The sequence below is a fragment of the Gallinula chloropus genome, assembly GCF_964237585.1.
Source record: "Gallinula chloropus genome assembly, chromosome: 27".
NCBI classification, from domain to species: Eukaryota; Metazoa; Chordata; class Aves; order Gruiformes; family Rallidae; genus Gallinula; species Gallinula chloropus.
In genome coordinates, this window is record NC_140112.1 from 2,890,644 (window position 1) to 2,914,303 (window position 23,660).

The following is a 23,660-nucleotide window of genomic DNA, read 5'->3' on the forward strand; positions in this document are numbered from 1 at the left end:
ATTATTAGAAATGCAAAGAACACCCACCACGACTGGTTCTCTGCATTGTATAGGTATGAGAAATAAGAAAACTGTTCTTAATCTCATGAATGATTCAGAGTGATCTGAATGCCCTGGGACTGATGGATACTGGGAAGTTCTTCTGAGTCCCAGAGAGTATTTCCCTACTGGAAAGCTGTCCATTGTTCATAATACTGTGGTCAAACGTAACCAGAAATAAGGAATGTTATAAAACTAGGAACTTTCTGAAATGAAATTAGGTGGTTTTGCAGTACATTTCAAGTAGCAGGTTTTCATCTGCCTCCCCAGCCTTTCCTACTGAGTCAATGAAAGGAGGAAACCTAGTTTGATGGCTAGTTGCTATCAAATATATATAATATTACTCTGTGAAAACAGCTAATTTTAGAAGCACACATAACTGGAAAGGACCCTCCTGTGTTGGTCAAGTCCATTAAGCCCCTTGTAACACTGCTTTTACACTGTTCTGCTTTTAGACTGTTCTGCTTTTACTAGTGGTGTCTTGGCTGCATGATTGCCAAATAAGCAAAGAAATAGGAGACTGATCATATATATTGCAATTGTAACCTTTTTCAGACAGCCCTTAGATCAGTTGGTAAACACTGCATTTGTTTTGCTCTAAACCCCTATGAAGCATTCAGGAACAAACAGCAGTTTATATACTTATAATGTGTCACCACTCCTACTGGTGGTGCTGAGCCCCCAGTTCTGTAATCCTGAATGCATGTCAACTATGAAGAAATACTGAACTTCAACAGGATACTCTTTTACTCCCTGGGAGCAGTAGGTAGAGAGGAACAGTACACGGAGGCAGCAGCATCATTTGAATGATCCTGCATCATTTACTGGATTCCACCACAACTGGGAATCCGGGAAAAAGTCAAAGAACTTACAAAAAAGACCTGCTGAAAATAAACTCTTTTGTGGTTAAAAACCAGCCAGTTGGAACTCAAGCAGTGTTTTCTTAGGGTGGCAGAACAGTTGGAAAAGTTGTTGGGATTATTTTTGGCAGAAGCCAGCAAATTATAGCTCTATCATTACTGTTGCTAAACTGTCAAGAGTTCACTGAAAGCTCTACTGCTTTACTAGTACATTCTTTCAGAAATACAGCATTTTCAGTCTAGCAGCATGAAGCTTTGTATTTTAGAACTTACTTTGACCTGATGCTTTCATATCACTTTAGGTAGCCTACAGACAGGTACAGGAGAACATGAGCAGTGATCCCACGAAGAGAGGCTGAGGGAGCTGGGCTGGTTCAGCCTGGAGAAGAGAAGGCTGTGGGGGGACCTCATTGCAGCCTCCAGTCCTTGAAGGGAGCAGTGAAACAGGAGGGGAATCAGCTTGTTAAAGGGCAGAGACTGGCAGGACAAGGGGATGGAGTGAAGCTGAAGGAGGGAAGGGTTAGGTGAGATATTAGGGGGAAGATCTTTGCAGAGAGAGTGGTGAGGGGCTGGAACAGGCTGCCCAGAGAGGGGGTGGGTGCCCCTGGGGGTGTTCAAGGCCAGGTTGGCTGGGGCCCTGGGCAACCTTGTGTAGCTCCAGGCCTGGAGGTTGGTGTCCCTGCCTGTGGCAGGGGGGTTGGAGCTCTGTGATCCTTGGGGTCTCTTCCAACCCAGACCAGTCTATGATTCTATGATCTGTAGACAGCAGTAAAATCAAAGGTTGGACTAAACCTTTGCAGAAGTGTCGCACAATGAACATGTAACAGACTGACTGCTGTGCCCTGCACTCCTTAAAAAAGGGCTTGGAAGATTTCAGTTGGATTTTTAAAAATTACTTAGCTTGCATATGGACCTTGATAAGAGCCTAATCTAGTGGGTATCGTTACCAGCAGCCAGCTCTCCCATGGGCAGAGGTTGTGCAGGTGTAAAATTAATCCAATTCATGCTTTAGCCTTAACAGTGTGTTCTCCTTTGCAAATGCACTTGAATCCCCCACTGAATCCTGCAGGACAGAAATATCTTATACAACCCTTCTTTACCTTATTAAATGGAACAGAGAAGCTATCTAAATATTTAAGATTAATAAAATACTATTTCTATCACTTTCAGTGGCACTCATGAATTTATAAACCAAAATGTACTCTGCTGAGCAGCTGTCAGAACACTGGATTTAACTGGTGCAGGAAATAATGGTTTTCCTTTGAACTGGGATCTATGTGACCACTCACAGTGCAGTAATTAAGACTGGAGTTATTTCTGCCTTTACAGAGAGAACAATCATGTAATTATGTGCCTTCATGTGTCTGCAAGTTTTGTATCTTCAATTCTCAAAAATCATCCACAATCAGATAACTCTCTGCCAACAAATTGCAAATTTTTGATTTTCCTTCTGATTACCTACTGACCTGATGGAGAGACTTCCCTGCTGTTGTAGCTGTTGCTTTCAGCCCACTGCTTTCCTGTCCTTCACAAGGCTTCAGCAATTTCTCCTCAATGGCAACTGCATTTCTTCACACTTAGCTCAAAGAGTGGTGTGGGGATATGAGAGGCTAGAACTGCCCTGCACCTAGCTGATGTACCAGGTGGAACATTTACCATAATGAAAGTGCTACTGTACATGTTGACAAAAACTCAAAGGAGAAACTAAATTTGCTTTCCACTGGCTGTCCAGAGTGCAGGGTTGGATGCAGGCTGGCAGCCCTCCTTCGGGGTCTCTAAAGGACTTTCAGCATTTGGAGCATCATAAGGAGAGAAAGCATGGGGCACAAACTGTGTAACTAAGATGTGTGCACAGCAGATCACAGACAGGCCACAGACAGGTTCATGTCCCGCAGGTACCACAGACGTGCCTGGGTTTGAGTGTTTGAGTACTGACAATAGGAGCACACCATTCTGAAGTACTGACAGGAACAGGAAATGGGGCTAGTGATAGAGTTGTTTAGACCAGCCTGGAGAGTCAAGCAACGCAGCCACTGAGTTTTGCATTGGCTCCATTTGCTGACACATAAATTGCAGTGCCTTTGCATGCAACCAGACTTGCTTCCCAGAAAAAGAAGGGGGGGTAGGAGGGGTCTAAGCCTCCATTTGTCTATTGCTACTGTGCAAACAGAGCTCAGACAGTGGCATCAGCAGGTATTGGCTTACTCTGCTGCATCACTCCTGGTTTTGGTACGCCCAGAAGATGCCCAAGAGGGATCAGGAGCAGTGGAACTGGTGGTCTGGTAAGAGAAACAGAATAAAAGTAGTTCTGTCTTACACATGTGCTGCTCTTCAAAGTCAAGAACTGCACTGTAGGCATCTACGCTGTAACAGTGAAAAAGGTACAGTTCAGAGAGCCAAGCAAGTAGATTTGTCCCTATGCTCCTGCTATCGAGTGGGGAATGGTACTGAAAACACTTATTTGCTGGCTAATTACTGAAACAAATACTTCTACTTCTAGTGGAACACTGAATAAGAAACGCCCAGCCTCAGCCACGCCGTCAAACTGGCCCGATGGCATGCTGCACCCAACCCCAGCTCAGCATCTGGATGAGATAAAGACCTTGCTAGGGGAGCAGTTTTTTGTGCAGTATACTCAGAGGTAAGCACAATGCACACGCTTCTCAGGGCAGACTGAAATTGTCTCTTACCAACTGAACACAGTTACCTGACGGCCATAGAAGCAGCATTCAAATGACACTTGACCAACATACAAGTGGGGAAGAAAGTTGTCATGTTGAACTCAAGCCACTGGCCTGTCTTCTAAGGAATGAAGACAAGGGCATTTTTGGAAAAGCTTAGTTCTTTGGCTAGCTGCTACACTGATACCACTAGCTAGCTATTGTCTGGCTAAAATGGGAGTTTTCACTTATTCTGTCCTCTTTTACTCTGTCTCCAGACATCAAAACTTTTGTGAGGAATGCTTACTTATAATAAGAGATGCTCCACTGAGAGGTCACAGTTCTCATTTGACATCATCTGGGTTAGTACAGGTTTTGCACTTTCAGCACTGAAATGGTGATAACCTTTGTGACCAATGCTACAGATAACCAGGTACTACCAGCACTAGAGTCAGCAGCTGTGCATGTTGCTGGAGGTTGGAGTGGCTGCACGGGGCACGCACCGTGAAACGCTTCCAGAAAGCCCCATGAAAGGTTCTAGTAACCATGTGACAAAGTTTAAAAACAACCCCTCAAAATAACCTGTAAAATATCTGTGTCAGAAAAAAAGTCCACAATCTGCACATTCTAAGGCATACCTAGTCTTTAAATGCTAGGTTTTTTATATGTCTTGACATCTAGTCCACTTTTTTATCTCTCAGTTTTTATTCTCCATTAATTTAAAAATTTATTAAAATACTCAATTTTGCATCTTCTGGGTAACTACCGGGTATCCCAAATACATTTTGTCTGTGTTTGGGCCACAATCCCCACAGAATGCTTTACCACACAGTAAGGAAACACGTGGCAAGTTGTGGGGTTTTTTTAAAGAAGCAAACACATGAGAACTTTCCAATTTTATGTTAGTGGCCTTAAAGCAGTAAGCCCCACATAAGAAACTCAGAGAAGGAAGATAAATGTAGTTAAATTTTAGAGCAGTGAACATTCTATAGTATAAAACCAGAAAGAGCTCTTTGCTGACATTGCAATGTCTCTTTCCTATAGAAGGAAATAATAAAAATAGGGTTTATGTATAAACACAATAGGTTGAGGCTGCTTTGGGCATGTCTAAATTGCGCCTGGATTTTGTTCTGCAAACCTTTTCCATTAACATTTCTGTCGGGAAAGCTAACTCTTTAGAAATGTAATGAACCATCTGATTTTAATTTGGTGGTAGAACAAGGGGTTACTCTCTGAATCGTGCATAGCCAAGCTATTGAGCTACATCCAGCTCTATTTCCTTATACAGATGACGATGACTGCTCAAGCACGAGTAGCATGTGGGAAAGCAGCAACCCTCAGCCTTGTTTTAGGCAAATTAAAGTAGCTTTGGAACAGTAAGGATTTTCCCTAAAACATCTGACTGTCCTTACCATCATTTTATCCCCCAATTCTTTCAGCCCAATCGTTCCACAGGCAAACTGCTAATGTGGCTTTTGTCCTTTCTCTTCTCCCCTTGATGCAGGGACTGTAGCACCTTCACCCTCTTCAGTCACTATCTTCACTTGGCATCTCCTGCTGATTTCCTAAATGCTTATCATAGAATCATAGAATATACTGAGTGGAAAGGGACCCATAAGGATCATCGAGTCCATCTTCTGGCTCCACACAGGACCAGCCTTCAAGTCAGCCTGCTCAGCCCTACAGGAACACTGCTTTCTATTTCATTTCAGGTCTTGTCTGAGATAAGACTTTCCACACAAGATCCTATGGGACATCTTAAGGTTCTGTATTTTCTACACCATGGTGCTCTAGCAAAGCTAAAGCCCTGGTTGAGTGCTTTAGTACTGCCTGGGATTCTGGTCTGAGAAAGCTGAACAGAAAGAGAGAGAGAGAGAGGGCAGTTTAGCAGTAATTGACCCACACCCAGAAAAAACATTAAGATATGCTGGGAAATCAGAGTGTAAGTGCAGAGCCTGATTCCTCTTTTACAAAACCCTGTTTGTCCAGTCTGTGTGCGGCTGCCTGCCTGCTGGCTGGACACAGCCTGTTTCAGGGCCAGCTGAGACATGTCAGGCAAAACAAGGCAGAGACGGGGAGGAGCCTCACTTGATAGGGGCTTTTTTTCTGTTTATCCCCTGTCTCTGCTTATTAAGTCTTCACAGAGGAAATACAATGTCTGCCCTTAACTGCAATTTCAGATCATTTTTGAATGTCTCTTATTCCCAGGATGCCTGCTGCTGATTCCTTAACCCAGCATGTGGCTGGATTAGTCAACACATGGTAGTTTACCTAACAAGGTATTACTGCTGCTGGTTTTCCAGCATAAAATTGTTCTTAGTGAGGTTTCAGACGTTTGTCTCACATTTTTCCATACCCAAACAGATGCGCTTACTCTTCAGATCAAAGGAGGACTATAATTGGCACTGGATCTGCTATGCAATTACACTTGTGGAGCTTCTTGCTCATGGCACTCTGAAAAAAAGGAAGGTGTTTCCTGGTACATAATTCCCAGTACTACAGCCACAACCATTTGAGCTATGCTATACCTTAGATGCCAACCCAGAAGTAGCCTGTAGCCCACAGTCCTCCTATGTAATACTGCTATTTGTCCTGACAGGCAGCTTGAACATAAAAAACCCCATCTTCCCTACTGACATGTGATGCCTGAGCTCTTCTGGGAAGGAGCTTGGGCTTTATCTGCCCCAAATCAGCAATGCAGTGCATCCCAAAAGGGCAGGGATACAGTGGGGCCTGTCCAGATGGTAGGTAAGCATGGCTGCTGAGTGTGTGATAACAGCACAATACACTGGGGCATCCCCCCCTTCCACAGACAGGTAGTCCCCACCCTAGCCCCAAAGAAACATCTGCAGACAAATTAACTGAATGGACATCTATTTTAGCCAAGGGACTGCTTCTCCTCTCACTACACCGCAGGGTATTTGCAGCCAAGAGACCAGCCCTGGCCAGAAGGTTGCTGCAAAAATCACGCAAGATTTTACTCCTGGGAACATGTTGTCGCCATATGGTCTCCACATTAATAACACCAAACAAGTGCTTCACAAACAGTGTTCTAATAACAAATACCGGAGGAATTAATAATAATCTAGCTATTATTTTCTAATGTTCTCACTTTATTAAGAACATTTATGCTTTATGAATGAGCTCTTCCGGAAGAGCAACATCTGGCACCCACATGAGTACCTGATGAAATCTCCAGGTTCCTGGGTTTCTTACAGATTTATGGTCAGCTGTGGCATCCGTTTGTGCCAGCATGGCTCATAGTAACGTTACATTTTTCTTCTGTTCTAGGTGCATAGCGTAATGTCCATGCTGTACTACACTCTGATTGTAGCTTTTTTGATCGGCACACAGGCAGCTCCAAAGTCTGAGGACAATGCTCCCCTGGAGTATCCTGCAGAACTCTCCCTTCTCAATACCCACCGGAGCAACAGACAGCACATTCCCAAGGCAGCTCCACAGACAGCCCAAGGCTACTCTGCTTGGATGACAGGTAGAAGAGAAGCTATAAATATTACCATGGACCCAAAAGTTTTTAAGAAGAGGCGTTTCCGGTCTCCCCGGGTGCTGTTCAGCACACAGCCTCCCCCAGTGTCAGGGCAAGGACAGAATATGGGATTTCTCAGCAGCGCAGGTTCTCTCAACAGAACTGCAAGGACCAAGAGGACCACGCACCCCATATTACACCGGGGAGAGTTCTCAGTGTGTGACAGCGTCAGCATGTGGGTTGGGGACAAAACCACAGCTACTGACATTAAAGGCAAAGAAGTGACAGTGTTGGGAGAGGTCAACATTAACAACAACGTTTTTAAGCAGTACTTTTTCGAGACCAAGTGCAGGGACCCTAAGCCAGTCTCCAGTGGGTGCCGAGGGATCGATGCCAAGCACTGGAACTCTTACTGCACCACAACACACACCTTTGTCAAGGCGCTGACCATGGAGGGCAAGCAAGCAGCGTGGCGGTTTATTCGGATTGACACAGCCTGTGTGTGCGTGCTCAGCAGGAAGTCAGGGAGACCCTGAGATGGACCTAAACCCCACAACAACATCCTCCTACCCCCCCTACCTCAGTCTGTAAATTATTTTAAGTTATAAAGGACTGCATGGTATATTTATAGTTTATACAGTACAGAAAGAACCTCATTATTTATTAAACTTTTTTGGAAATCTTTTGTGTTATGCAATTTATTTACTGGCAGAACCCTCAGAAGATCTTCACAGTTGTCTCATTCAGCCCCACACCACCAAAATAAAACATTTTTCACACAGTTTCCACACATACTCCTCTCTTCCACAACACAAAAATCTTCCTCTCAAAACCCACCTGTGTACTGTGACAACCCTGTAGGTTTCTTTTGAATTGAAAAGTTTTGTCCTACTACCAGAAGACTGAAAAAGACCTTTCAAAACTTGCTTCCAGCTTTACTAATTATCCATCAAGATATTAATCTTACACAATCAGACATCTTGGCGAACCACTGGTAGAAATAGTCGTTTTTCATGTTACTACATAGATTTCCAAGTAAGACCTTTTTTTTAATTGCCAAAATATTTTTCACAGCAAAACTAATCCATTCTGGAGTACTCTGGAACACTTGTCTGCACCAAAGTACAATCCAGATGTATGTATTTATGCATTTAAAGTCGCATTTTACAGTTCATGACTTACGAGCTATATTAGAGTGATGGGGTTACAAATGTCAATATACAAGTTCATAGAATCATAGAATAGAATCATAGAATGGTCTGGATTGGAAGGGACCCCAAGGATCACAGAGCTCCAACCCCCCTGCCACAGGCAGGGCCACCAACCTCCAGGCCTGGAGCTACACAAGGTTGCCCAGGGCCCCATCCAACCTGGCCTTGAACACCCCCAGGGATGGGGCATGTGGCTTATAACTAAAATCTGAAAATTCTCTCAAGCTAGCGTTTTGGCAACAGGGATTTGACAAAGGAGCAAACTCTTTTCACACCTGATAGAATAATCAGGTGTGCAATAGTCATCACAGAGGCTGTGTTTTAGCAAGGACTCCCAAAATAACTCTATGCTCTTAAGTTCTGTGCTTTGGAGAACACTAACCCCTAGAAATACATGGTGGAGCCTGTGATGGGTATTTAAGTCATTGCAAGCTGAATAAAGCTGCAGTTTCTTTCACTGTCTCCTATGGAAGAGCAACTGTTACCCTTGCAGAAACAACTACCATTGCAGTTTTTCAGCTGGGTTTCAAACACATGCTAGAGGGCACACTTCCACCCTCGCCTTCCCTCCTGCACAGTTATTTCTCTAATGAAAAACGCAGACCTGACATTTACTTCTTCCATGTAAAGAGCAAAGGAGGACAGCAGATCTCTGGAGAAAATACACTGTGGTAAAACACTGCCAGTGGAAATACCCAAACCTAAGCAAGACACGTTTTCTGGTACTATAGTGCCGGTCTGTGTGAAGTGGAAGGCGCTGAGACAGAGCCCGCTCCTGATAATCACTGGTATGTCACATTTCAGCCCTGGTAGGTGGTTATGGTGTGGGACAGCCACACTCCAGTGAGAATGTTTTGCTCTCTCCAGAACAACATATTTGCAATATTTGCATGAATGGTCAGTTATCTGAAAGGTCAAGGGCAGGGCAGGCTCCTTACTGTCCTGTGTCCTCCAAATAATGACGACTTGTTCCGGAGCTGGGGGAGGCAACGGAGGCTAAGGAATACTGCTGGTGCAATCATGTAGGCATCAGATGCTCTGACACAGCAGCAGACCACAGCAGCAGTGCCTCCCACCCACTAGTTATCACAGGAGACATTAGTGAAACACACAGCAATCTAAAGCAAAGCAGAATGCTGAATTAGAGCATAAACCCACCTGAGCTCTTTGGTGGTCCTAAAGCAACGCATAAAAGGAGTAAGCCTCTTCTGGAAGTGCTCTTTGCCATACATGACACAATGCAACTAGGGAAAAATGGCACTGCTACCCATGCAGGAGTTCTGGGTTTATGGAGACTCACGTGACTTTACTACTGACATAAAAAAACCGCAGTTGAAAGTGTCTCATGAAAGCATTTGGTAATTCCCAACACGCGTAAGACTTGGCGTTTCCCCAAAGTGCCCGGAGACTGACGACCTTCTTCTCAAAGCAATCTTGGGAGCTGGCATTCCTTCCACATCCAGCCTACTTAGCAGTTCCTCTGACTTCACCTTAAAGCACACTCTTGCCAAGATCAAGGTACTATTAACACCCAATCCGAGGGAGGAAGAGCTATTGTTAAAATCTCTATGAACTATTGTTGTAGATCTGGACCCTAATTAAAATTTCTATTAATAAACATTATGGAGGGAAGTTTTATTTCATCTTGTAGATATTGATGCAATCTATTATTCCACATTTACCCCTTCAGATTTTTATTTTGTGCTCCCAAGACTGGAACTAGACTACTGGTTCATCTTTGATGAGAATCATCTATTGTGTTATTGACATTCCTCACCTGTTCATAAAAGAGGTCTCAAAAGGGAGTGTGGAAGAGTGAAAATGACAGTTTGATACATTCATACCTGATCTTGATCCTGCTGTTAATTGCAGAATCTGAAATTCCAGATGTAAGAGCTATAAATCCAAGCCTGTAATCTAAATTTTAAGGGCATACGTCATTTCTTTCCCTGCATGTATGTTCTTGTTATGCCTGTGTGACACGTTGACATGACATCTACTGAGTAGTGGTGAAGCACTGTAAGAAATTATTTAATGAGAATGAGAGGTTTTACAATTATAAAATAAGAAAAACCTGGAAAAGTGCATTCTTAGGAGAAGCACTGCTGTATTTCTTTTTAACTGTGCGCTTAAGTGGCAAGATAAGGCACCAATCTGTGGGATTCCACCTGTAGCACTCAAGCTTCAATCCACCTACAGATATTTGTGCCACATTTCAGAACTAGGATTTAAAAGAGTAGTTCTAGCCACCCTTGCAGTGACTGGTGTCACACTTCCCTGTTACCTCCAGCAACAGAGAAATACTGGTGAAGCCCAAGCACAGGGTTTCTTGCAACCTAAAGAGGTTAGTATCATACAATAAGCATACCTGAAACAGCCAGAGATGAAGTACTGGACTGACTGCCTAGAGGCATAAGAAGCTGTCATCTCTGGACATGCCAGAGAGATGAGACAAATAGCTGCCAGAAATGCTTCTGCCTTGAGTGAGATGTAGGACTACACGTTTTTCAGTGACATTTGCCACAACACGCGTGCTTCCAGAGAGAGAGTTAAATCATAACTCTCTGCTGAAGTCATGCTCAGTTGTCAACCCATCTACAGAGAGCTCGAGAAAGAACTTCTCAACATTCTCAGTTATGTTTTCAAACCCTGTTAAACACATGGGGGTTTTTTGAATTTCAATACATGGACCAAGGAGCACAAATTGAATACAGTAATTGCTGTGTAGAAACTCACAAGTGCTACTGGTCTACAGCACAACAGGCTGAGTTAATCAAATCATAAAGAGGGGGAAAAAAAAACAACTGGGAGAGCATTTTTTCTACCACTGTTGATACTCTGGAAGTTAAACATTCCAAACCATAGGGAAGCCAATGACATCTTTCACTTTCTTCTTATTACACAGAAAGATCATCCTACATCAGAAACAGGTGACATGTTATGGAAAATTCCTCTATGTAAACACACTGTGAGGGTATCTTAAAAGCCAGTGTCTTCCACATCATACTAGCAATTCAGTCTCCAAATACAACTCTTCCAGCAGGTGACCCAGTGTGTGTATTTGTCACTGATTATCCTGACTGGTCTGTTTCCTTGAGCAACATACATAAAGATACAATTAGAAAAATAACTCAGCGCCAAGCTGTTGTTTTGGTTTGTTGGGGATCTCCCCCTCCAAGATAAATTCCATCTAGAGATGCTTCCAGAGATATCATCTCAGTGGCAGTGCCTTGGGTTTTGACATCATTAGGGTATGGTAAATTATTGTACACAATGCTTTCTGGCCAGAGTACAGAAGAGGGAACAAAACCACCTGTTTTCAGTTTGCTCTTCCGGAAAGTACACCCATGAGGTATGTCAGACCACCATATATGAGTGACAGAACTTTTGGAGATAGATTATGCAGATTAAATGCAGACAGCAATGCAAGTTTATGTATTCTAATTTATGCATTCTAATTTTCAGTGCACAAGTAACTTTGCCAATAATGTGAATTTATTCAGTGCTGTTGTTTGGGAAGCTGTGATAGACAGATTATCAATTGTGAAGACAGTTGTATGAAGTCTGCAGCTTGTAAATATTTTCAGGGACTGTTCTTTATCAAGGTTAGCTTCTCTCTTTTATTTTCTCCCTCCAATCAATCATATGGTAGTCTACCTCTACCGTTTTATTGTCTGCAATTTACGATCAAGGTACAGCATCCTGTATTGCTGCGAAGTCAGGCACAGAGAAGCCTAAATGCTTTTATCTTTTAGGTACACATTTCTGTGTAACATCACTGTTACATGTTTACTGAGAAACTGTGCTTTGAACAGTGCCTCTGCTCAGTAGCTTACCCTTCCCTGCTGAGAGGGCAGAATGTTATAAACTCATTTGCTGGAGAAATCTGATTGATGGCAACTGCAGCAAATCATACTAAGCTGTTATACAGCAGAGCAAAGGTGGAAATCAGTTTTCTTACATGACTTTAAGGAAAGAGGAAGACCATTACAGGATTAATGGTAGGCAGGAAGTTCCTGGGTTCTGAAGATCTCACACGATCAAACCTACACAACTGCAATGGACGGGAGGAGGGACTGAAGAGCCAGGTAACATCACAGCTCAACTTACACTGCTGAAACCCTGCTAAAGGCATGGTTAAAACCAGCTAACTTTGCTGTTGCTTCCACTGTGTCCAAGGAATTACAAGAGCATCCATAAATTACTTTCAGCTGTAAGAGATGCAGTTTCAACATGTATGTTCATTCAAGACTGCAGTTCAGCGTGGAGCCTTCTGCAATGGCACGAACTCCATCACCCCTCTCACTTATCTGTATAGAGTGACAACAGCCAAAAACATGTGAAGAAAGACCTCTACAAGTCAGCTTTGTTCGACCAAACCACTAACTTGCAGCACACTTCATTTCTCAAGAGTGCCCCTGGTACTTACAACTTCTCCACTCCTTTCAAAGAAGTGCTAGGCGCTGCTTGCTGGGTTTTGAACGTTTAAGAAATCTATGAAGTTTTAATTATTTATATGAGCTTGACAACCAACTGCTTCCCTGAAGATGAAGAGCCTTCATTTCTTCTTAAAGCCTTACTTATAAACATAAGGATTGAAAACAATTATATCTAAGAAAAAGGAAATCTACTTCACATAAAATAAGATCAAGTAGAGGGGCTGCTGTGAAACAGCCAGACTAATTGGAATAATTCCGTAGCCACTGTTAGAGCAACCTGAGTTCAACGTCTCCAGATTCTGAGAAAAGGAAAACAAGATCCTTATACTTAAAAAATATATCAGATGAGATCCAGTTTCACCTTGAGCCAAATGCCACATGCACGACACCAACAATTTTGCTACTGCTCATCCGGCCTCACTAAGGAGTGCAGATTAAACTTTGCCTGGAAGAAAACAGATCAAGGCAGTGTGGGACATAATCAGTTTCCATCACCTAACACAGGATTCATACTCTCATCACTGCTGTTATTACAGTTTTGGTTTGGTGGTGGTTTTTGTTGGTGGGGGACAGTAGGGGAGGGGGGCAGACAGACATCATGTCTGAAATCCTACTGTTTATGCAATCATTCCTACTGCTGAGTTATGCCAAAAGCCTGGAATGCCAGAAAGCCCATTCTAATGCCTAGACCTGCACTCACATTATACTTCACTGGGTCTTGCCTTGATTATTTTCACTTCAATTGCAATGCAGACAGGAAATTCTGACACAGACAAAGAGTGAGTAAGGTTACATAACAGTCAGGCTTTCTCAATATGCTTCCTTTCATCCCTTACAAGACACTACTGCCTCATTATCTAATCTAATTTAAACATGCCATTGGAGAGGAACACTGCAGAAGCCACACCCTTGCCAGCTCTCCTTTAGTAAGCAACATCTTTCATTACAGCAATTACAACCACTGTCAGGGAACCTACTTGTAGGGCTTGGAATTGTTGTGCACTGCATTTTCACTTTTCTCTGGCTGCCTTCTGGAGTAATTCTTTGTTCTAGAAAACTCAGTTTCTATATGCCTACAAATAAACTATTCTGATACGGTATCTCCAGCAACACATACATCATTGGACCTGGTATACAAGCATGAATTGCAGCACTTAGTCTGTATAATCGTAAAAGATTCTATATTGACACTTCACTTGTACCCTGAAACCAAGTTGCTTTATGAAAAGAAAACAAACTAGCAGAAACTAAGAAAAACAGAACACCTCAGCACAGGGAACAGCGTTGAAACTAAGAAAGTACAACACAGAATTATTCAACTTCCCATCTGGACAAGAGACTGTACAAGGGAATCGTAACAGGACCAATGTCTCATTAGAAAAGTGGATGTTCCTTTGTTTTGGTTGGTGTTAAAATGCAAAATAGCTCCATAATGGTTTAAAGAAATTATCACATTAGCTGCATTACCTTAGTGCTAACATTCAGAATGCTTTCCACAGTCCAATCAGCTGACAGCTTTTGGTAGTTCCTTGAGGTTAACATGCTGCACAGAACAGCCTCTCAGTGATAATTGCTCCTGCAATAATTATTTTTAATTTATCAATCTATTAACCACTTCTTCAGTTTTCTTTGAGTTGCCCTTAGAGTCCTTCCAGACTTCAAACAGCACCAAATACTTGCAAATGGAATCAAGGCCTCACAGCTTTTGGAGGGTTTCCCTAACCTCTCCAAGAAATTAAGAGGAATGATGAAGCTGCAAAGTTTTCCTATGCATCTTCACTCAGCAAAGTCATCATTTTGTTACCCATTGCCCAAGTGATGGAGACAGTACAACACCACTGTAATTAACGTCGGCAGGATGGGGTAAGAGATTCTACTGTGCTTCTGCTTAACTGTTCTGGAGGACAAATTTTACTTGCTTTATACCCCCCAAAAAAAAAAAAAATGCCTAAAAATCCTCAAGAATGTCCATGTCTAAACCAGTTAAGTGGATTACTGCTTTCAATGCGTATGTTTTTTTCTTTCAAAGCATTGCTTTTGGGACATGTGGCTTCAAAACAGCACGTTCCCAAACCAGCATTAAAGCACAAAATCCACCATACTTACTCTACAAACTGGTGCTTCAGTTAATATTCAAATTCAATTACTGTGTGATGGTGGCTTCTGCCTGGAAGAGGCAAGCCTGTACTGAATGCACTGACTCATGGATTGTCTCTTTTGTATCACTTCTATTTACATAATCCAGCATGCACAGTGGCCCCTCTCCAGGCATGAATCAAGATCTTGCCCTTAAGTTTGTGATCCAAAGCGTGATCCTTTGAACAGTGAGTCATACAGTTGTAAAGCGATGCAATAATTAAACCTAGGTAATACCTTCAGCCTCTGATGAACACAGCGCAGATGCTCTCAGCATCTCTATGAAAAGCACATCTGCTGTTGCTACTGATCATATGCATCCTCTGGGGATTTTGTTCTGTTTTCCCTTTTCCTCTTGAATCATTTAATTTGGTTAGATTCCAATTCCACTGCACAGAATCCAACTCTGAGAACAAGTTAAGCTGTGGCAGGAAGGAAGGAACATGCACAATCCAAATTCATTTCTCAGAGATCTATTAGTCAATAAACAAGACTTTTATTACAGGTTCTAATTAAAACAGCACTGGTCTGATTTAGGAGTTAAACTGCATATTAATTCCAAAACTCCATTTGATATGTTGTGGTAACATTCAAGCTCTATTGATTTTCATTTTGTATTGACCTGATGCACAGTAAAAAAAAAAATAATAAAAAGCAAAGGAAAAAAGCCCAAGATTTCAGTCTTGCTAGAAGTAGATGCACTGTGAGCCTTCAGACACCATGGGATGACATTTAAAGTGGCGTGTAGTGTGCTGAACAACACACTAGTGTGTACAATTCACTAGACAATGTCCACCTAGAACTGTAACATCCAAGTTTTGATTCTGTTTTCCCACACAAAGTTAAGAACACTTTTCAAAAAGTCGGAAAAACAATTTCCTATTAAGTTAGTAAAAAACTGAGCAGACAGATTTTTCTCTAAATTATTCAGTAGCTTTTACATCAACAGACAACAAAATTCAAGATGGTTTAGCCATAAATATTGTTTAGCAAACATTAAAACTAGAGGCTTAGGTTAAAAATATTCTGGATTAGAACAGATGTAGGTAGCTAGCTAAGATAAAGAACTAAAGGTGACCAGAATACAAAAAAAGAGTATGGAATGTTTCATTTCCAAAGACTATAAAATCAGAATTGGTAGGGAGAGGAAAAAGAAGATTTCAGAATGGTAGAAACAAACTTAGGTGATCAGTAACACAGCAAAGTGCTGTCCTAAACTGGGGCTGTTTATTGACTAATGACAGAAGTCCAGTTTTCTCATTCTAGGAAGACAAGAGTTCTTGGAGTTCTCCTTCAAAGTGTGCTACCAAAGCAGATCTTTGAAGCCAAATACAACAAACTTCGCAAGGGCTATGGTTAGTCTGAAGCAAACAACTTCTCAGACGTCTGAGTGAAGCAAGTTATTAGACAAGCTACATTCAGAATGGTTAGTGACTGTTTTCAACAGCCATCTAACATGAATCTCTTGCAGAGTTACTTGCCAAGCACAGCACTGGAATTGCTACACACAACTGTATCACTGAACTGCAAAAAACAGGCAAAAACTAGACAACATGCAGCTACTTTTTGCCACAAGACTGCTAGCTGACACAGAAAAGCCATCTGTAACTGACAATATCATCTTTTATCTTATCTACAATGAATTGGGCACAAATTTGGAACGAGTATTTATCCCATTTTCCCTAAATTCAGGTCATCATCAACCTTAGACTGCTCAGACACTGTCTGATGCAGGTGAACAGATGACTCATTCAGTGATTAATAACTTCCAATACAGCTGTCATCTGCAGCAATGCTTATAGACTGACTGCTGAACATCAAAGCTACGTGAGGGCAAATAAGCATAACCAAATTAACAGATGAGATTTTTCAAACTGCAACTGCTCCTAGCTTCTTCAGCACTAGGCTGAAAAATGATGTTTATTCTGAGAGTTTATCCCTTATGTGCATGACAATCAGTCATGAGATAAAAGTATACTCTTGCAGCAGCCTTGCCATTAATCTTACACTCTCGTTCTGTTTTCGCCCATTTTCCCCAATACTTTTCTGCTTTGTACCTAATCCCATAAGTCTTCATTTTCTATTTTGCTGCCTCTTTGTTTCTCAAACTCTCACCCCAATTAAGGGGGCACAGATTCCAGAACTCACCCAGCAGGCAGGTAACCATGCACAGCGGGGGCCCCATCAATCAATCTTGGCCTTCAAAACAGACACTTCTTTACCTGACAGCTCTTCCCTGTCAACATCCTACATGGAAACGGCAGGAACCACAGTTTCAGCTGCTTATGGTAAAGTAGGAGATTTAAGGGTGAACACACATTTTACCCTCCAAAACTCATGCAGAACAGGCTGCAACAACGCCAGTGCTGCTGCCAACACGCTTCACTCTGTGCCTGACAGATCCTCTGTCATCCAACTACCTCTGATCTTTCCCTCAGATATGTATGAAACACTGTATTTTGCAACTTCAACATCAGCTACAGTTGGAGGCAAAGCCATCACTCTAAGAGCGTTCAGACATCCCATGGAAATAGTACACATTTTCTTGGTCATCTGTGCTGCTTCTGTGAGGGCTCTGCAATTCAGTCCACTGGCAAACTGCTAAACACACCCCTCTGCAAGGCTGATCCTTTTCAGATACCTGGGAAGTTACTACACAGAAATGAACAATGATTTATGCTCATCTGAGGCAGGACTGCAAAGATACAAAAAGATGTATACTTATGACATTTATTTTATGTTTGACAGTTTCCTACTGGCAGCCCTCACAGAAGTGCCACATCTCAATCAATCATTGCAAAGCCCTAAAATACTCTTTAAAAAAACCCCTACATTTGTTTTTAAAGTTTTTTTGTGGCTTGGGTTTTTTTTTGGGGGGGGGGAGAGTTTAGGTTTTTTGTTTGTTTAAATAAATAAAGTGGCTAGGAGGACCAAAAAAAAATGTTTCTGGGCTGACTCCAGTTGCTTTCCTGGCTGTTTTCCAGTGATATTCAAATCAGGGGTTGTTCAAACTAGCAAACAGTAGTTTGTGGTTTACTCACACACACGAAAAAAATTGGAAGCTCTGGTATTTTTTTAGCACATATTACTAACAGGGTTCAAGAGCACCCTCTCCTCTGTCACGTGGTTCTGGCTGTGCATAAACATTGCTTTGACCAATAGGGGCAAATTTAGATACTTCCCAGAATGATTTGCTGCATTCTCACGACAGTTGCGATCCCAGACTGGATTAGATCCAGTGGGAAAATGTTTAGACAAAGTAGTGCACCAAACAAGACTCCTGAGAGATGTGCCTGTGGTTTTGCCTCTAACAGAAAGTAAGATTGCAGAAAGACATTAAAACATCTTTTGGTATGTTTGCATGTTTCAGAGTGAATGGCCTGTTCACAGGGAGTAACACTCTGAAGAGTTTTCAGGCCAAAAAAATTCATCACACAGCAAGCACGCAGTCATGGTCATGATCTGTAACACCAACCCCCTGGTTCAGTTCTGTATAGCTTAAATATTGTGACACTCCAGAAATGGAAACCAGAAGAAGAAAGAAGGTAAATCAGTAGAATAGAAAAGAAGTTCATAGCTGGCCCTCACTTCCAAACACTCTGCCTCCTGACCCAACAGGTTTTCAGGTTTCGAGAATCCTTAGGAAATATTTAGCTAGAAAGACTGTCCTCCTCATTCAGTGATCAACGTGAGAGCTGAGAATATGCAGACTGGGGGTTAGAAAGCACGACTGGCAGGGCAGTGGAATCAGGATTAAGGTCTTAGCATCCCCGCCATGCTGCACTAGCCAGAGCATAACCAGCAGGTTGAGAGAAGCAGTAATTCCACTGTAGCTTCCACAGCAAAGAAGAAAGCATGAAGAGCAAGACCACTGCGACCAAAACTACCACAGGAACACACCAAGAAGTACATGGTCACTATTACTAGGTACAAGCAGAACTCAGTGAGTGGCTGGCTGTGGATGCCAGGCATAGCCAGTCTGACACCTAAGCAGTTTCACCCTCTCAAACATTGCTATCTGCACTCAAATTTTACTTAAGAGATTTTGCAAGGTTTGCTTTCCATTCATTGCAGAGTTATGTTGGAACAGCTGAAGTTTAACTACAGGTCCTTTTGTGCAATCAGGAGCAACACTGCATGTAGTGGCTGGTGGCAGGGAGTTTGTGTCCATCACCACTTGGACTTCTGTAGTAATTCTAATGGCTCCTTTAGTGTCTCAAGTATTTTAGAGACTTAGCTCTGATACCAACTTAGGTCACAAATTGTCCCATTGTGAACAGACAGGAAGCAAAATTATAAAACACTTCTACCAAAACATTTCTGACAACAAGAACCAATGAGACAGTAAATACAGAAGCTCAACTTCCTTAACTGCAGTTCAGCTCCTTAACAGCCTTTGCCTTCTCAATGCCCAACACTTAAATCTAGCCTATGTCTCTACTCATTTCTTCTCACCCACTAGTGGAGAACAAGCTGCACAGCTCTGCATTACTGCGTTCCTTCAACTGAGTTTTATCAATTTTTCTTCCTCTTATTGCTCCATCAGATTGCTCTGAATAGCAGTTACTACATGCCCACGTTCACACAACATGGAATGAATTATACCTGTAAGTTTGACACATATGTTGCTAGAAAGAAACCAAATACAGGCAAGTCTGATTTAACCAAAAGAAGAGCCCTCCCTGAAAATCTCATGCTGCCTGTGGGTCCAATGCACTTTATAATATAAAGATGTTTATACCCCTAAAAAATAAATCTGACAGATTCAAGTCAGACCAAAGGTTTGCTATTCCAGCACCCTGTTTCCAACAACAGCCAAAATGGGATGCTTGCAGAAGAAAGGCCAGTTATCCATACTTGCTTAATAGCTAGTAAAGACCTGGATACGATTGAAGTGCCCCAACAAAAGAACATGCTAAAAGCACTACAGCTCTGAGCTCTGTAGGATCTGAAGAACCTAATCAATAGTACACATCTTGCCACTCAATAAATACATGCTACTTCTGCTTTTACAGGGAGAGGGAAAATAGAAAAAATATTATCATCAAATCTCAGAATCTATGAGAAAGAGGAGGACTACAGCAGGACAAAAAGATACTAGCTAGCAGCTGCATTGTTACATTATCCTCATAAATACAGCTTCACTGAGAGACAACTGCAAATTCGTGTTCATAAAGTTGTAGTAACAGATGTTACTGCCCTCCTGAACTCACAGAGCATTGATATTCAGCCAAATCTTTGTCTTCCTGAACAGGTTTAGACTGAAAGCAATCCACACACAGCATTATTTATTACACTGTGACCAAAAAAGCTATGGTTTCATAATTGAACTGGGGCTAGAGGGTATGCAAATACCACCATGCACCTGGGAAACGTGTATCTGGGAAGAACGAACGCACTTCAACAGTGGGAAGAGCTCAGTCCCTTCTGAGTTATGCAGAAGGATGCAGCAACATGCATTCAGCTGCATGGCACAAACCTACTACAGCAGGAGGCAAGATGCTACAGAGTAGAGAGACAAGTACACACAACTCCTCACAATCTTTCTTGCCATGTTGACACACAAAGAATTACTTGAATCATCCATTATCATGGCCTGCATATAACCTGTCCCATCATCAGCAAATATCATAGGTCTTAAACACCTTTGATACCTCTGTTATCAGCCACCTTGAGCTCTATCACTTGGTAAGTGAACGATACTAACATATATTACCAAAAGATTATTGTATTTGTTCAACTGACAGGGCAGCCTTTCCCTCTTATAAACAACGATGGGCCCTACTCACACTGCTGCAGCACAGAGCGTGTTCTTGTGTGGCACAACAGGAGCTCATACAAAACTCACAATACCAGGTATGGAGGCAGCAAAAAATCTCACTGCTGCCCACTACTGTGGCACATTTGTCCAAAGAAAAAAAAAAAAAAAGAAATATTATCATATTACTCTTACAGTTGAAATTTAGTTCCACTTTTGCTGTCTATGGTTTTCATTCCCTTTCCCTCTCCCTTAACATTTCACCATCTTTATCCATAACATTTAAGCTTGTATTTCAAGAGCATACACAGCTCTAGGCCTGTGAAAAAACAATCCCCCAAAAAAAGACCTTTATTTCCCACAATGAAGACCCTGAGCATCTAAAGTACATTTGCTTGGTATATTAATAGAACTCAGAAAATTGCTCTACAAAATTCCTAAAAGCGAATCAGCCAAAGTTAAACTTGGCATCCACACAAGTCTCAAGTTATTTTTTTCAATACTTTGACAACACTCTTATGCTATTGTCTCCCAGTTCGTTTTGCTGCTCATGTATTTATTCCCCAAAGAAGGAAAGAACGGTATTCCTGTTCTCTGAATAAGGACACATCTTGCTTGTTAGTGATTTAATAATTTATTTTCCCTTCTTCTTGCATTATTGGATCTTCGGATCATGAGGCTTCAAATCCTTCTAGCTCTTGTCCTTCCACATGAGGGCACAGAATTCATCCTGCTACCTCAAAGCACAAGAAATAAGACCAAAATTTTACCAGCAAAGGAGCTGCTTTCAATTTTTATCTTTTCTGCTGGATACTGTACAGATAGCCTTCAGAGATCACAGAAAACCTGCTGGTTTCCTAAATCTCATTGAGCAACACAGAAAACCTGAGCTTTTCAGTGCCAGCATAAGCAATGTCATAACACATACCCACAGCTCCACAAGGCTCGACTTCGTTTTACCTGCATGCACCTAGTGACAAAATAAAGCTGAAATATAAAGAGGGTCAATCTCCTATAAAGCTGCTTCTGAAGGAACTCTGCAGTGAATTGAGTACATTTTCATTTTTTTTCCTTCCATTTTATCTTCTCTGCAACATACTTTTCATATTACTCCTCACATTCTATTTCCATCTGGTTTCAGCTTTTGATTAGAAACTTGGAAGTTCAACTTCAGCAGCTCAATGCAGAGACCTGAGCTGCTTCCAGCCATTTTCCTCCTTGGAGGATCTTAATTCAGTGGTATGGCTCTTTTCACTGTACCTCTGCCCATACTGGAGGCTATACAATTAGTAAATAGATTGCAACACTTGCAAAGAGCAAAAAGTGGTAACCTCTGCAAATAAAGGAGGGTTTTCTTATCCTGAGAGAAGCAAAACCTATGAAACAGATGATACTGCTGTAAAAACATTCGCTATACTAAGTGGCATTATAGGGAAGCTACAAGTTGTCAGGTTTCTCAAACAGGATACAAGGCACGTTGAAATGTTAGTCAACAGCTTCATCAATAACATAGAACCAAGAGCACCTCAGATGTCTGAACTCAATCCAGAATTCACTACAGAGTCACCAAAAACCAACGCCCAGGTTACTGCTCAGAAGAAAAGAATTCAAAATGTTCAGTTACAAGCACAGTTTTGATGGGATATTCTAAAACGTAGAAATTAATCAATTGCGTGTGACACAAGCGTGCTGAGAGTTGATCAGAGCCTTGTGGAACAGGAAATCCTATAGCTTAAGGTTCACACGCTTACAGAGCAAACCAGTTAAGGAAAAATATATAATTACGTGTCTTGTGAAGTTACAGAATCATCACTCTGCCTGATGGCATCTGGGGGGATTATATTAAATGTCCCAGGGTGGTTAAAAAGAGACAAGATGGCAACAGGACTAAATCTTTCCTCTTTGCTTACCCAAGAGTAATTATCAAGGTTATTAAGAGTCAGGATCATGCACTTATTAAAGTCCAATTCACGTTAACTTTTTTTTTAGCCCTGCTTTTAATAAAGTCTTCATATGCTTCATTCTAATAAAGGATTCCTGTGCTCTTGTAACATGGGTGTACAGGATATACTTGGAAAGCAACAGATTAGATCAACATTCCTGTAGTAAAAAGTACTCCAGTTTTTGCACTTATTAACACTTTCTAAGCCTAACCCAACAGCCCTCCAAAGAGCAAAAGCAGCATCAGCCACAAGACATTCTCCCTCTTTCCTCATCCATAGGAAAATGGATAGAAGTACACTTATTCCACACTGTGCCTAGCTTGCTACTGGACTAGGATCAAAGGAGCACACCTTGCATTTGAATGGAATGCAAAGACATATGAGCTGCCTCATAGATCCTGTGAGGGCTTGTACAACAGCCTTCAGCCAGCCATTAGCAAAGCTTTTGCCTCCACACAGTTTTTCCCTGCTACAAGAAATGTCATGCACGCATGTCAGCCTGTCAAATAACATGTCCTACCTCAAGCTACTCTGAGCAGTAGAAACTCCCACTGTGACTTGATATCCAGGAGGAAACAAGAACAGAAAACCAAAAGTGACTGGTCAGCAATACAATTTCTTTTCTTACAGAAGCTTTTCCCACCTTCAAATGGTTTAACTCAGTAAGGGCAAGATGGCAGCCAGCTAACTAAACAGCCAGGCAAGCCCATTAATCTGTTTGGCAGTGCGGCTCGTGCACCCCTCTCTTGATCAGACAGCCACGTTTCCAGGTGCTTGTACGATGCTGGGCTTACCTGGAAGCCCACGCTGCTGGGAACTGAAAAAATCAAACTGCTGTTTGGTTGGCTCCGAGTTCCTCTCCCTACGGAGTGTGTCCTTTAGCCAACTGAACTGAGCTGAGACATGTGAGGGGATACTGAAGGGTTTAAGGAACTGTATGCAAGAAAGCAACCAGGGCAAGTGCAGCTTGAGACACCAACCGGGACCAGAAACTGGAGTTTAAGTGAGAAGAAAAAGCCCAGTAAGGAAGTAACCAACATCCATCTAAATAAATTGCATCCACACACCTGTTCTACACTTCTTTCCTGCGCTTTGAGGACAGCGGCACAGGACTAAGGAACTAAAAT

At 42.0% G+C, this 23,660-nt stretch overlaps 1 protein-coding gene across 1 annotated transcript; it reads left to right on the forward strand.

Annotated features, from left to right (window-relative positions):
• Positions 1 to 6,862: 6,862 nt before the first annotated feature.
• On the forward strand, positions 6,863 to 7,582 carry NGF (nerve growth factor; the record flags this gene model as incomplete). Its single annotated transcript, XM_084276044.1, has 1 exon — positions 6,863 to 7,582. The coding sequence occupies one exon, from the start codon at positions 6,863 to 6,865 to the stop codon at positions 7,580 to 7,582; it is 720 nt and encodes a 239-aa protein (XP_084132170.1).
• Positions 7,583 to 23,660: the final 16,078 nt, after the last annotated feature.